The following is a 15839-nucleotide window of genomic DNA, read 5'->3' as shown; positions in this document are numbered from 1 at the left end:
GAAGTTCATTATAAAAATTTTACAAAACGATTATGCTTCGATTCTATACAAAGTTATAGTGAAAAGATTGCTGAATAACTTATTAAGAGAAAAACTAAACAAAAATCTATCAAAAATGAGTATTTTAGCTTTTCACGAGAATCTTTTCATTTTAGTTTCAAAGTTTTAAAATGTTATCTAAAAAAACAAAGCTTAATGAGCAAATTGACTTTTGACAAAAGTTTTAAACTTTTAAAAAATTATGCTTAATATCAAATAGAAAATATTTTACTCGCTTTTAATTTTAACACCAAATCTTTGGATAAAATTTTATTAGAAATTTCTACAACTGAATAGTTCAACTAAATAAAAGTGCAAAAACTAAGTGCAGTATACTAAACTATTTGAATTTAAAACCAGACAATTTCTCAATCAGATCACAATTGAGGAGTCGCAGCCGTGAAACCACAAAACTTTTTGCAAAACACAACAGAGTGGTGACAGCACAACTTCAGGAGAGACTCCTCAACTGAGCGAGACAAATCGGTTCGACGCGCTGATGTTACGTCACAATCAATTTATTACGTCACAACTGATGATAGTCACACCGATCTCAAAAAAAAGAGGGAGTTTTTGCTACAGAAACGTTTTAGTTTGTTTTGTAAATTAGTAACTTTTTTTTAACTTTAATTACTATTAGTATTTATACAAGGTAGTATTTTTGCTGATCTTAAATTATTACTCATTATTCAACATTTTATATTTTTGCCAAAAAAACTGTACATAAATAATGATTTAAAGGTTACACTATTAGTAAAAATCTAAATTTGATAATATTTTTGTTAAGAATAAAAAAATATTACATTTTAAACATACTCTTAAGTCTTGTAATGTAAATAAGTTGTTTTTTTTTCATATAAACTCGCTTTAGGCAAATGTGTATATAAAAATATCAGTTATACAAAGTTTATACTTATTTTAAGTTTAAAGTTACTGTGGCTTTTTTAACAATATCATTAAAAAATAACATCTTTTCTAGACATAAAACCTTCTAATAATTGCAGCTAGAAAGTTAAAAAACAACTTAAAAGTCAGCAACTTTAAGTTAACAAATCAATACAAGTTTTTTTCTCTCTTAGTCGAATACGCTTTAATGTAAGCAAAAATCTCATTACCGCCTTTCACTGAAAACCTTCATTAAATTTCACAAGATGAACTTATCCGGATTAACTGTTGATGCAGCAAAAAAACCTCGAACATGCGAAATTCGGATAATCCCCATTCAGTGTTTGCACACGTGCACTCAGTTGTTGTCAAGCAATGCGTTGTCAGGGAGCAAAGATTACCTTAGCAACCCATGAATACCTAAAGCTTCATACTCCGGTGAGCCAGAAAAGCCCTGAAAAGTTTGATGCTTCCTGACTTTCTTGTGTAAATATTATTCGGGGTCCTTAGGCTTAATTTTAACCCAACTCAGCACACTCAGTATTGAGATTTAAATCCAATCTTAATCTGCTCTTAAAAAGTCTGCTTAAAAATCTTGCTTAAGTTTTATGATACGGTTCAATGGGCAGGTACTTTAGGCTTAATAAAATAATCATATTTGTGCAAGTATGATTACTTTTGAGCACTGTAGCGTCTACTACTTATATACCTTCCAAGAAGTTAATGTTCCAAAAATCTGATTTAGAACAAGAAGTAATGAACGCAAAAATTTAAATTCTGCATAATTCGTCTTATCAAAAGAAGAAATCTTGAAATAAAAGAAATAGTTGTGTTAATGATTAGAATTATAAACCGGGCAACTTGTACTTTTACATAACTTTCTTTTGTTGTGAAAAACTACAAATTAAATAAAAGTTTTTGTGTCTGAGTTAAATAGTTTGTAAAACTTTAGTAATTCAATTTAAGCTGGTTTGTTCTACTTAGGTTTTTCTAATTTGAAAATTATTTTATCACAAAAAGTGTATCTTTTAAAAACGAACTTAGTTTAAGAACACTCATTAAAATCGCCTAAAAGTACAAAAAACTTCTATAAATAAAAACTTATTCAACAACAAAGCTGTGTAAATTTCTTAAAAATAAATGTCAAAAACCTAACTAAATTAGGTTTAAAATATGTCAATTTTAACACTTCAAAGTGAAGTTACGGTTAAATTTGTATAATTAAATATTATTGTGTTTCATTATGCAGATTGTTACACCTTTCAAATAATTATTTAGAAATGTTTTCTATAAAAAAAGCATAAAGTTCACTTCATCATTATACATTTATCTTGTTTTTTTTTTGGAAATCAATCAAACCTCATATTTAAGCCGTAAAGCGTAATAAATTAAAGTTTTAAAACACAGTTTTTAGTACTTTAATGATGTTCACAGATGTATAATAAAAATACCATTAACTCAAAACATTAATTTAACATTAAATATCGATCAAACTAGCTAAGCCCATTAGCTTTTTTATTCAAAACCTTTTTACTCATTGTAAAACTTTAAAGCTCCTAACAAAATAAACGCTGAAACTGTTTTAAATGTTTACCTAAAAGATTGTTCAATAGACGAGCAAAAAGCATTAAGACCGGGCACAAAAGCTTCACATAACAAGATTTAAAAGCTGTAAACTTATTACGCAAAGTTCAAAAAGTTCCATCAAAAAGTTACGCGCGGGAGTTAGACTTTCAGCTGAAACTTAACAAGCATTATTTCTGACACATTTCAAAACAAATGCTCCCTGCTTCATGTTTACAAGGTGATTTTCAAACGACGGTTTATGAAAATCGCTCAAAAACTGTCATTTATCATTTGCCGCCGGTTAAAAAAGCATAAATAAGTTTTCTTACTTCTATCGCTTATCACATTGAGTATTTTGCCAATTTTTATTTTGTTTAAAAAAGAAAATTTAAACAAGTTAATATTAACAGGAAGGTACACTGATTGTTTTAACGCTGCAAGCCTTATCTGCCTCTTAATCATCTCAAGCGGCATTAAAAGCTTTTCCACTGTCAATAGATTGCTTGCAAAGACAAATAAAAAGAAAAAAAGCAAACTTATCCGTTGCAGCTCTTAAAATATTCATTTCTAATTACTGCTGCTACTATATCGTTTTATTAGAAATCCCTGATATATTTCTAGGATTTCTTATAATTTTTTGTGTTATCTCATTATTAAACACTTTGATGAGATTTAGGGCTTAATTCGCTTGGACTTGTTATCAGTAGAAACAGCGCTACATGCTTTGCCCTACCGAGAGAGCTTATCTTATCAACACGGTTTTTTGTGGCCGACTCAAACCGCCTACAGACAATTTTTTTCAGAGCTTTTTCTACAAGTACTGGCGCCAATTTAAAGCTGAAAGGATGTTGCGTTTGTGTGAGGGAGTATTGATTTGAAAGACAATAAAAATTGCTGATAGTTTGTGTACTGGTAATCTGCACCTTAAAATAAACTTTATAAGTTTGTAGCTTTCACAGTAAATGAGCGTAAATAACAATTTTAGTGATTGTTTTTGTAATTATATGACTAACAAACGTCAACAAAACATTTATGCGGTTTTAGAGATTTTTTTTGTATAAATACAATTAATTCTTAAAATATTTAAAACTAAGTACGCGAAATTTTTGTAAACTTTTGCAAATTTTTACAAATTTAGTGTTTCATAACTACGTCACTTCATGACGATAAAACTCTTTAAGCTATAAATTCTTTAGCATGTGTACTTGTGTACAAAAACATTTGAACATAAATTTATAAATATTCTTGAAGATCTGTATTATTTTCGAAAATATATAAAGTATAATATGTTATTATATGAAAATGCTTATAAAAAAGTTTAATTGAAAAGATATTTTTTTTATGTATTCTATAATGTTATAAAATACAACTTTTACAAACTTTTTGAAATACTGTTAGTGATAACATTCTTAAGTAAGAATAAAATTTTGAACTAGAATATAGTAGTTAAATAGTATATTCACAAAAGTGTTTAAAAAGTTGTTATTAGGCTTAAAAATTTTACAGGCATGATCAATGTTATTAAAATAACAAAATAAGCTATGTATAGCAAATTAATTTGATAAGGTAAAACATCAAAATAAACGTCTCAAATTAAAAAAATAAATTGAAAAAAGTGATCTACTAGTCGTTTAAGTTATTTCTTCTAACTTTCGCTTAATATGTTAAAGTTTAAATTCTAAAAAACTCAAATTTTGGTTTACTTTTACAAAAAACGGAAAGCTCAAATCGGGGTTGCTTACACAAGCGAAAATTGTCTGCTTCTACGAACGTTGTTTGAAAACTTTAAAACCAAAATCTGAGTAATTTTTTAGCACGAACGTAGTAGGTTTGTTTGCACAGTAATTTTGCACCGCCAAAATTTCAAACTCCACACTGTTAAAAATCCATTAGCAAACTTTTGAGTATTTCAGCGTTCAGTTTCAGTTGATTGAATTAAATTTATGTTTCAAAAAGTTTGTTTGAGAGTTTTACTTAAGTTTTGGTTAAATTTTAAACTTTTTTCAGATATAAATAAAATAATAACAATTGAATTAACAAAAGTTAATGAAAAAATAAGAAAATAAATGGAAAAAGAATTTACAATATATAAAAAAAAACTGTGAAACTATTTAAAAACCATTAGAAGACTTTTGAGTATTTGTGCGTTCAGCTTCAGTGTTTTTAAATGAAGTTTGAGGTTTTTAAAAATTGTTGCGAGTTTTACTTAAACTAATGAGCTTGATTTTTATTAATTATAAACAAAAAGAAAATACAAAAAACCTAAAAGTTAAAATGTTGTTATGAGGAGAAAAAGTTCACAACATTCAAAACAGAAAAGTTTTTATTTTTTTTTAACCATAACAAACCTAAAAATAAACGCGAGTAAAAAAGTTTCAATTTACACAACCGACGCCAATCTATTGTTAATCAATAATTATTAAACCTTAAATGCTTTAAAACCCTGACCCGCGAAACAAGAAACAAACCAACAAGGGGTCACAGCAATTACTTCAATTATCCGTCGTAATCTCGATTTTAAACCCCCGTTTCGCGTCGCCACGGCAACCCCACATCGCACCTATTAGACGCGCATGAGCGATTTCGGCAAACGAAAAAGTGCGAAATGTCCAAGTTGTTCAAGTTTTTCGCCTCTAATTTATCTATCTGTCCGAAGCGAGCTGTGTTGTACAAAAGTGCGAAACGACTTTTTTTTTCTTTTTATTTTACCCTTTGTCTAATCTCGTAAACTTTTCGGAGCGCGAGGGATCTAAAGGGATTTGACCTGAGCAAGAGAAATTCTCCAGGCCAATCAAAAAGCCGCAAATTGCAGGCAAATTTAAATCCTTTGAAATGTTCGAAATTGCAATTATTTTTTGTGATTTCGGGTTTTTGTGAGCTGGTAATTGCCTGGCAATAAAGCAGAATTGGTGTTTGTTGTGTTAGATAAAAACGTTTGTTTGCAGTTAAGCTTTTTTTCTCTCTGTTCTAAATTAGCTTTAAAAAAGCTACAAAGGTAGTTTTTGTTAAAAAAATTTTAAGAACAGTTTTTTGGTCAAATAATGGGGCTTATCGAACAATGTTAAACAGTTTTCAATTTTTAAACTCTAATGTCAATTTTTTAAATCTGGTAATAATGTTTATTTCCTTAAATATTTTTTTTTTCGGAAATTAAGTTTTCTTTATCTAATTTACTATGAAGCTTAAGAGCTTATAGTTCATGGCTTAGAAATAAAACTAATCGTCTATGTTTTTGTTTTAAATTAAATTAAAATTTGTTGTTTCCTGCTTTAAATTTACAAGCGCTATTTCAATAAAATTTAATAACATCACGTGTGCATTTCGAATAAACGAATTAGAATTAATTTAAATAGAATGCTTATTTAAGTTGTAGTTATGTTTTGTTTCGTATAAAGAATTTGTTTAAATTTAGCGATTTGATTTTAAGTTGCTCACAAGTACTGTTTTTAGTTTAATTATATTAGTTTATAAATAAACTTTGACAAATTTTTTTAGGAAGAACTTTTATTTTGTTGTCTTTAAGAGACTATCATAGTAAATATAAGCTTTGGAAAAAACTTATTTATTGTTTTAATCAAAGTATAATTTTATCATTTGAAAAATAAGTAAGTTTTATTTGCACTTATTTTTAATTAAAAAGTACACTTGAGAAACTTTAAATGTTTTTAAAAATTACTTGCAAGTTTCACAAGGTCTAAAGAAAAAAAAAATAATTTGAGTTTTAGATCGTCTAAGGTTAACATCTACATTTGTTTTCTTAATTTATCTTAAAATGATTCACGTTTCACCAAAATTTTTCAATTTAATTTAACTTTTTAAAGGTAAGAACAAAAATTTTAAATGATTCACGTTGTGCTAATTTTATCAATATGCAAATCGGCTTTAACAAAAAAAAAACATGATGGATTACACTGCATCGACTACAATAAAACCTTGACACAAAAGACTAAATGCGGATGAATCGATTTTTATTTGTTGATTTAAATCGACAGCGCGGCGCATAAAAAAAACATTATAAAATTATTCAGAAATGAAAAAGAGAAAAAAAAACTCTGCTTGCTTTCAAAGGGCCACCCAGGCTGAGCTCTCTACCGACCCGCCGACTTTCGATCGACTTATAATTCGGTTTGCCTTTTCAGAGACGAGATATAATTCACTTAACGAATCGCAACTTTGACCTTTGAAATTTCGCTGCTTGCCGTCTTCTTCCTTTTGATAGACTTTTGTTTTATTTTCGTGCCGAAACCCGATATACTCAACTTTTGCTAGCATCTGTCGTTTTTTTGTCTTCCCCTTTTGTATTTTCTTGTACTGCAAATCCGCTTTGTAATCGGATCACCAAGCCGTAATGGGCTACGAGGGTGGATTTTGAAAGAAAGCAGAGAATATCGTTAAATAAAAAAAGCGTTGATGTTTTTAGCAGCAATTTTTCGTCGGGGATAAAATATTGTGTAACGTATAGCTTTTAAGTATTTAATACAGAAAGAAAAATGATACTTGTGTAGTCAGTTTGTAAAAGACATTAGAAAAGTTTCTTTCATAAACATTTAAAAACTGTTTATTTTATGTAAGCACTATTAATTTTTTTTAATACAGTTTAAAGCATGATTTTATATAATTATGAAATTTATGGAATCATTTTTCAATTAAATTGATTAAAGATTTATAAAATTTAAAAATATTTAAAAGAAAGAAAAAAAAATGAGTAAATAAAATAAAAAATTCACAATTTCGAATGTGTAACATCAGTAGTGCAAAAATAACAAGTAATGAAAATAGCATATATATGGTTGCTTGAAAATGTCAAAAATTTTCCTAAACACACAGCACTAATCAACAGTCACTTATGACATACTAATGTTGTGACGTCATCGTCACATGACCGGGGTGGCGGTCACATGCTCGCTGATCGTCCTCTCATTGGTCGGAATCAGCTGCGGGTAGTGGCCCGTGTCGTAGATGACGCCGTAGTTGCTGCCGTAGCTCCTCCGGTTGTCATGGTGATGATGCTGGTTAGTTGCCAGGGTGCGGGATCGGTTGCTATGGTGACCGGACGAGGAGGAGCTGGAGACCGTGTTCTGGTTGAACGGGTGCCCCACCCCTGGCGCCGACCGGTACTGGACCAGGTTGCTGCTGACGCAACCGTTGCCGTGGTTGCTCGACGTCGGCATGGTAACCACGTTGCGGGGGCTCCCTTGCTGCATGAGCATCCTCTGTGACGTCATCTGCTCCTGGGGACTTACCCCCGACGAAAACTGGTTGCTGCTAAAGGGTAGCGACGCGGGGGAGTACCTCTTCTGGCTACTGCCTCTTGAAACGTTGCTGCGAGCCAATGAGGAGCCGCCGTCGTAGTTTTCCAGGTACTTCCCCTGGTTCTGCTGGAACGTGGGCACTTGGGTGTAGGCGACCCCGTTTGAAGGCTGGAAGTTGTACTGCTGCTGGGTGGATATCATCTCGCTGGTCTCGTACATGTCGTTGTATTGCTGGTTGGGTCGGGCCGTGTACTTGATGCTGCTGCTGTACCGGTGACCACCACCATGCTCCTCAATCTCTCCCATGCCCCGTTCAAGCTTCCTCTTGTTGTGCTGGCACAGGAACAGCATCAGCCCCAGTATGAGTATGACGAAGGCGGCGAGGCCAGCTCCCAACAAAGGGTACATCATCGACGTGTCTTCATCTTCTTTGGCGTTCTTCGACTGAACCTTGGGCTGGTTGTTGGTGGTTCTCGTCCGCTCGCGCCAGTTGTTCGTCGTTCGAGGTCTCAGAGTTGTTGTTCGTGATGCTTCCAGAGTTGAAGATTTAATTTCGTTCACGTAAGGAACCCGGTGGTCTTCTTCGACCTTCTCAACAACTTTCTCGGTTTTTTCCTCGACCTTTGAAGTCGCCGTGGTTATTACAGTTTTGGTTTCAACCCTGCAGCACAGAAAATCCTCCGCCTCGTCCAGACTCCCCAAGCAGATCTTGTATTTCGTCCCGGGGTCCAAGTTCTTCACCTCGTGCAAGTTCTCGGGCGGGAATATCGTGTCCTGGCTGAGTGTCTTCCACGTCTGACTGGCCGTAACGTCGCTGAGGTCCGAAACCCCCAACACGGTCAGCCTGTAGTTCCTGCTGCGTTGAGGCACTCCGATGGTCACGCGGTCGGTTTGGACGTCGAACACGTGCAATTGAGGTCCCTCCATCGGCGGTTCTACAACAGGGGATTTTGTTTCGACTTTAGGCGAAGGGTTGTTTCGTTGCGGCGGGTTTCTCTGTTGTTGGGTTCTCACGGAGCACCTGGATCCCGACCAACCGGAAGCACACCTTTTAAAATTGTTCATTACAAGTAAACATGTTTTCATTGGTAAGTTTAAGTCTATCAAGTGAACGTTTTGACAATATTATTACTGGTTGTTTTGTATAAAAATTGTCAAAAGATCATAAGTTTTAGTAATAAGTTCTAGAAAAGTAGAAATATTTCAGCCAAGTTACGATAACTACTATAATTGCTGACGCATGTACAAATTAGCACAACAAAAATGTTTTGAAAAATTATCGTTTTTTAACTTGCGTTGCAATTATAATCAGAAAAGTCTAAAACTCACTTGCAATATGCTATTTTGTTTCCGGATACTTGACAAGTTCCACCGTTCATGCAATTAACTGCACTGCAAAGATCTTTACTTTGCTCAACTTCTTTTCTGTAAATTTTAGTAAAAACTAATTAATTTACATTGAAGCTGTCCTGAAGTAAATTCTAATTTATCGCGAAGATAGTTTACAAGACAAATTTACTGTATTTCAGCTATATGTAATTATTTTTTTATCTCAATGTACAATTTTGTTTTGGTGAACAAGTTACAACAAGAGCTTAAAATTTTACTTCATTTTATTCTTGTCCGAGTAAGACAAACAAGCATTAAATAAAAGCATATCATCACAGTAAATTTACAAATAAAATGCTAAATTTTAAGGTTTAATTGAATTTTCGCTCATTTGAAAAAGGACACATTTTTAAGCTTTTACAAATCAATAAAAAAATCATGTGTCTCAAAGTACATGTATAAGTTGTGATAACAAAGCACACGCTAAGCTTATCATAAAAACTTAAGCTTAACTATGTGCACACTTATATACTGTGTAAAAGTAGTGCTACTTTTTTGATTCAGTAAAACAAAAAAACATACTTGGAACTGCTGTAAGTGGACGTTCCGCCGCAGCCCATTTTCGCCACGTCCACGTCTTTCAAGGGGGTTCCCCTCATTCTGGCGGGAGATGAGCACCTGGCCTTCTGCCAATCGGAGATGAAGTTCTTGTGCCTCTTGATCGTGTTGACCAAGTAGCTCAGGTGGCAGTCACATTTCCAAGCGTTTCCTGATACTCTAGAAAAAAAGTTAAATTAATGTTTAGAGATACCCTGGAGAAAAACAAATTAGTTTCTAATGTTATGTAAAAAATATTCAGTAAAGTTTATTAAGTCCTGAGATTGATAAAAGAGTTATCTATCTAATATTTAAATTCTAAGTTTTTAAATATACCAAAAAATATTTTAGTTGAAGCGAGTGAAAAACATGTTTAAACTCAGTTAAAAAAAATGCAAAAAAAAAAGGAACAATTTGAAATTCAAAACATAAAATGTGTTTAGTTAGTGGTCTAAAGTTAAAACAAAACAAACTTATTAACGGTACAAGCTTTTTCGTTGCTGCTATGAATTTTTGTTAGTATATGCGTTCATCTTATTGATCAAAGTATATTTATTATACTTTAAGCTAACTCAAGTTTAAAAATATAGTAACTTGAGTTTAACTAGCAAAACAAGCATACTGAAGACAAAAATGATATATTAAAAATATTTATAATAAAAATATGTTATAATTAGTATTTACATACGTTGTTTTTACAAAATACTGCTTCGATAAAAGTCCTTCTACAGTAAGTCAATAAAAATGTTACTTACTCGTATTTTTACCGAAGGTTAGTATGTAAAAAATTTAGTACGAATTAATAGTTATACTAACATAAAAAAAACAGTTTAATTTAAAATAACGAACAACTCACCTCGCAAGGTTGAAGCTTTTAGGGAGGAAGTTTTCAGGCAGGTTCTGAAGCGAATTGGTGCTGACGTCAACGTTGCGGAGCCTGCGCAGGTTCGTCAGGAGGTTCGGGGGGAGGGAGCGGAAGCTGTTGCGCGACAGGTCCAAGTCAACCAGGTTCGTCATGTTGCTGTTGACATGTTGATGATGTTAATAAAAAGTATCAGTTTGATAAATAAAGATATAAAACATTTTTAACTGCTGTTGTTTTCTATATAAGCGCTATTTCAGTTTGTTGTTATGCTTTAAATATTACAATTGTCAAGTTTGTATGTTTATAAGCATACATTCTCTACTTGATTCGTCATGTTGCTGTTTGAGTTTTTTCAGGTTATTGAAAAAGTATTAGTCTGATAAACAAGGATATATTGTTTTTCAAGGTGTTGTGTTTTATTTATGCATTATTTCAGTGTATTATTTTGCTTTAAATTATTATTATTGTGATGTTAGTAAATTTTTACACATACATTATCCAATTTGTTTTCTAAACTTGGTTAGCTATTATATTCAAATACAAACTATAAGTTCAGCCTATAAAATTTTTACAATATTTAAAGTTTTATACATAAATTAATCATCTTTGAAGTAAACTATTTGACCTATAAGTTTTATAAGAATTTGAACTAAGTAAAAGAATAATAAAATTTAACTAAAAAGTTCTATTGAAACACACCAACGTCATAATAACCTTCAATGTTTACCAGTAAATAATTAATCGCTTTTTAAACCAAGTTTATAAGTTAAATTTTTAAGTTTAACCCTTGGGTCGAATAAGTTTGTAATTTTTCTATTAAGCTGTCAGGTTAGTTTAATGGACGTATCAAATATTTATAAACAAGTAGTCAGCATGAGAAAAGATTAAGATTGATAGGGCCACTGCCGGCAAAGTTATTTATTTATTCCCCTTTTTCATTGGCAAATACATCTTAGATTATTCGATAAGTCTTGAAGTCAGTAAACAATAAACACACGCACACAATGCAAAATTTAAATAAAAGCAATTTGACAAGTACTGAGCAAACTTAAGGCCAAGAAAATACCTTAGTATATTTAAAATATTAAAATGCTTACTCAAATTTACTTTCAAAATAATTTGAAAACTAAATAACCTGATCATAAGTGGAGCTGATGTTAACTTGTTGCCGCTTATGTTGAATTTGTGTATGGAAGTCAAAGAGCTGAAAGACTCTCCAGTGATCATTGTGAGCTTATTGTTGGCAAGCTGAAAGTACAAGTTGACAGTTAGTTTTGTGATAGGTTTCATTATCTATATGCTATATAGTTTTTAAATTTTTCAATTGTTTGTTTTCTCTACCTTTAATAAACTAGCATGCTTGTTTTGATTAAAACTAGTTTCTACGCTAGACATTGAGTAAAAACTACTGTTAAAAAAACAAGTTATATATACCAGCAACTATTTCAAAAAAAAAACAAGCATGTAAATAGATATGTAGAAAGTTTCTTCTATTTAAGCATAAGTTAGCAAACAAATAATGTGAAGTAACGTAACAATTAAATTGTGAATTACGCTTGTATAATAGTTCCAATAACCAACATATTAAACGTTTATATCAACTCACTGTGACGTCATTGAGGTTGTCGAGATGCACGAAGGAGTACCTGATCTTCTGGAGGGAGTTGTCGTCCAGGTACAACCTCGACAGCGAAGGTATGGACGACAGGGTGGGGAACTGCACCAGCCTGTTTCCCGTCAGCTTGATCTCGGTCAGCTGCGGCATGTCCTGGAAGGCGTCCCTGTCAATGATGGAGATGAAGTTGTGGTTCAGGTACAGCGTCTTCAGGTTCCTCATTCCTGTGAAAATTTATCTTTTAGAAGTTAAATTTCAATTTTACTGGCAAATAGTCTATTTGTTTTTTCCTATCCAGGATTGAGCTAACAAATTTTAATGAATATAACAACACGTGTAATATAAGCTTGTTAAAAGTTTACAGTTGTTTCTGTTTTTTAATAAACATATGCATTTTTTCAAAGTTATATAATTTTTCAAAAGGTCATTTATAAATTACACAAAGTTTTGCTTTTATTTTTACATTTCAGTGACAATTATTTAAATAACAATACTTTCTTAGAGTATTGTCTGTAGAAAAACAAATAACATACTGGCGAAAAAAATTTCAAAACAAAAATATTGTTTAGTATTTGAAAGCTTGTATTATACATAATCGGATAGTTATTTTTTTTTACACAGTTCATCTTTCAAAACAAGAGAAAGGTGCAACTAAAAATAAAAAACCGTTATTTTCACTCTTCAGGGAGCAAGCAAAGCGCGTACAAAGTTTCTTTTTTGGTAGCGAAATTTAATTAAGTGCAGCGTAATCTGATAAGTTGCTGGCAAGGAAAAAGGATAAAAAAAAAAATTTAGAGGAAAAGCCAGTAAGTTGTCAGTTTGCGCAAATAACTCTGCAGATAAACACCGAAATCAATACTGATCACCTATGTGAGGGGTTAATATGTGAGGGGTTGCTGTAGGGGGGTGACGCTAAGCCGATAGACCAACTTTGCTTGGCAACTGGAGATTCAGTTTTCATGGCAACGCGCTGCCTTGAAAGGCAAACGAAGCGTGACGTTAAATCAAACATCAGAACAACAAGAGCTTTGGTTGAAAAAAATTGTTCAATTTTTTAAAATAATGTACAAGAATATTTAAAACAACATAACTAAATTTCTATTAAAATTTTAAATATAATTTTTAATTTTTTTATTAGTATAATAAACGTTTTTTGGTAAAGTTTTATAACTGTAAAACAGAAAAACTTTGTACTTAAAAACTATTTTAAATTTTAAAAACAGAATCAGCTCACAGTATTCGTTTTGATGTAGGACACAAAGTTATTGTAAACAAAAGCTGCAAATTGTTGTCTAATTCGGCGTGTCTGCTCAACTGGCGATTTCACACACAGATAAGACGGAGACGTTGTGTGAAAATTAATTAGCCGCCTTGTTTTAAAATTGGGGTTTCATAAAGCAAAATGCTGCCACGGTTTAATTTGCAGTATTTTGAGGCTTCAAAGTTGATATTGTCGAAAATGTCTAGTCTCTACGTGTTTTGTGTATTCTTAGAATTGTTTTGTTCTCAGGTTTCAAACATTTAAACGGTTTGTTACATGCTTTTATATAAGCCTTATATGTGTTAAAAATATACACTTTTTTTACTTTTATATAACTTGAAAATTAGTGCAAAATAATAAAACGGTATAAGTTTTCAATAAAAAAACAACTTCAAGTGTCACCCTTGCATTGAGGCTTTTTTGAAATATGAGTTTGTGCTTATGACCTTGTAGTTATATTAAGCGTTGTTGTTAGAAGCATTTAAATTTGTTTAAAATTGGTTTGTATAACTGAACTTGTTTTGAACTTGATATTACTACTTTGTAATTCGTACTATATTTATTTTGAACAGAAGTTTGTTCATAACACCTTGTTTTATAAGTAAGCAAAGTCTATATTGAAACGAGCAAACTTACATTATGTAAACTTTTTAATGTTTTGTTTAAAACATTTTCCAATTAAATTATCGAAAAAAATATTTAAATACAACGTTTTTCGAACATCATAGATAGAAGCAAAAAAAAAAAATAAGTAAAAATAATTTCAAGGTCCAACAAGCTTTGTCGTGAACTACAACTTTAGTTAAATAAAAACATGCTTAAAACCAGCCTCGGAGTGATTTCATATATTTAGAAAAAAAGTAGTTAATGACAACATTGAAACTATTTTAACTTCACCATTTGTAAGTACCTTGTTCTTGTTTATTTTGAAAATATGTTAACGTCTTAATCACTTCCGTATGCAGTTAAAAAAAACAAACAAAGTACTTAAACGACAAACAAAAACAATTACCAACCTGCAAACATGTGGCGTCGTACACTCTGAAATCTGTTGTAATCAAGCACCAGTGATTGGAGGTTGACCAAAATTTTAAACCCTGCTTTACCAAACGAGTCACCGTTCAAAAGGTTTTTGCTCAGGTACAAGTCCAATAGTTGCTGAAACAAGTATATTTATGTAAATTTTAAACTAAAAAAGATTCTTGTTAGCTTGTGTTAATGTAGTTTATCAAAAGTTTATGTTTATTTTTTTAATGCACAAAGGCTTTCATTACTTAATCTGTTTAAAAAGTAGTACGAAAGCTACACGTAAAAAATTATAGTTTCTTTGTAATTTTTCAAACCGCTGCATTATAAAATATTTTGAATAAGTTGCGTTATTAATCAGAATAATTGATTTGTGGTATTTTTACATAGGTTAATTTCTTTATTTGGTGCGATTTTGTACATTATTTTTTTGGAATACTTTGATTTAAAAATAGCACAAATAAATGTTTTACAAAAAGAATAACCTTTTTAAAGTTTCGAAGGCAACAGACACAATTTACAAGTGAGTAGATGGAAGTTAGAAGTTATGTAATTTAAATAGTACAAAAGAACCTATAATTTCTCATGCTAGTAAAAACATTTTTTTTACCTTGCGAGTCATAAACACATTGAGAAAAAGAAAACTTACGTCTTTATGACGTTGCAACACGTCATCAGGCACCTTGCTGATGCTGTTGTTGCTAAGGAACACCGTCGTTGTGGAATCAGGAATCGTACTTGGAAATGAGTTCAGTTTTCCGATGTTTTCACAGAATGCTTGTTTCTGGGTGCACAGCTCACATCCCGAGGGGCAGGAAGCCACTGCTGGGAGCAGCAGAGATAAAGTGAGTAGGATGAAGTGAAAAGTTTGCTGCCTTCCATTAGACAAGACTCCCATGTTTATGTGTTTTACTGCAACTGTGTTCTTGTTTTTAGGACTGATTAAAAGCCTAACGATTGTTTCTATTGGTGTAGGTAGAAATACTTAAAGATCGAGTTAATGTTTATTGTATAAATTTAATAATAAATCTGTAAAAACGTTTTAAGTAAAAAATAAAATAATTCGCTCACTGTTTGTAGTTTAAAATACAGTAAACAATAGTTTATTAAAAACAATTTAAGTAAGTTTAAGCATCTGCTTTTATCAATAGTAGTTTAAAAAAAAATTGTTTAACTTAAAACTGTGGAAACAAACTAAAATAAAAAAGCTCATGAATTTTATGTTATCCCAAATTATTTTTTCTAAACCACTAGTATTTCAAAATCAACAAACCAGATACCTGTGTGATAGATATCAAATTGAGAAGTCGTTCACATATCACGGTTTAGTGGTCGATTTGTAAATACAACAAAAAAGCTCGAACTGCTGAATTTGTGCAGTGTTCGGTTACGCAAACTTGAGCT

At 31.6% G+C, this 15839-nt stretch overlaps 1 protein-coding gene across 1 annotated transcript; it reads right to left on the bottom strand.

Moving 5' to 3' along the window:
- Positions 1-7251: 7251 nt before the first annotated feature.
- LOC145835869 (uncharacterized) lies at positions 7252-15349 on the bottom strand. The gene is made up of 8 exons (XM_082943612.1): positions 15085-15349; positions 14426-14567; positions 12140-12372; positions 11669-11781; positions 10525-10689; positions 9654-9848; positions 9072-9167; positions 7252-8790 (listed from the first exon to the last, which is right to left on the bottom strand). Exons 1-8 carry the CDS (start codon positions 15331-15333, stop codon positions 7365-7367), a joined length of 2619 nt encoding a protein of 872 aa, XP_082799738.1. The 5' UTR covers positions 15334-15349; the 3' UTR covers positions 7252-7364.
- Between the last annotated feature and the right edge of the window lie 490 nt (positions 15350-15839).

Source organism: Thalia democratica, chromosome 5 (genome assembly GCF_965202585.1).
Source record: "Thalia democratica chromosome 5, ktThaDemo2.hap1.1, whole genome shotgun sequence".
NCBI classification, from domain to species: Eukaryota; Metazoa; Chordata; class Thaliacea; order Salpida; family Salpidae; genus Thalia; species Thalia democratica.
This window is presented reverse-complemented; position numbering and strand designations above follow the sequence as displayed.

Excerpts from the sequence above, each read along its gene's own strand:
- LOC145835869 (XM_082943612.1), bottom strand. The coding sequence starts at position 15,333 with ATGGGAGTCTTGTCTAATGGAAGGCAGCAAACTTTTCACTTCATCCTA. Across the intron at positions 11,782-12,139 it reads ACAACCTCAATGACGTCACA|CTTGCCAACAATAAGCTCAC; the intron begins GTGAGTTGATAT and ends TTGTACTTTCAG. Across the intron at positions 9,168-9,653 it reads TCCACTTACAGCAGTTCCAA|AAAAGAAGTTGAGCAAAGTA; the intron begins GTATGTTTTTTT and ends TAAAATTTACAG.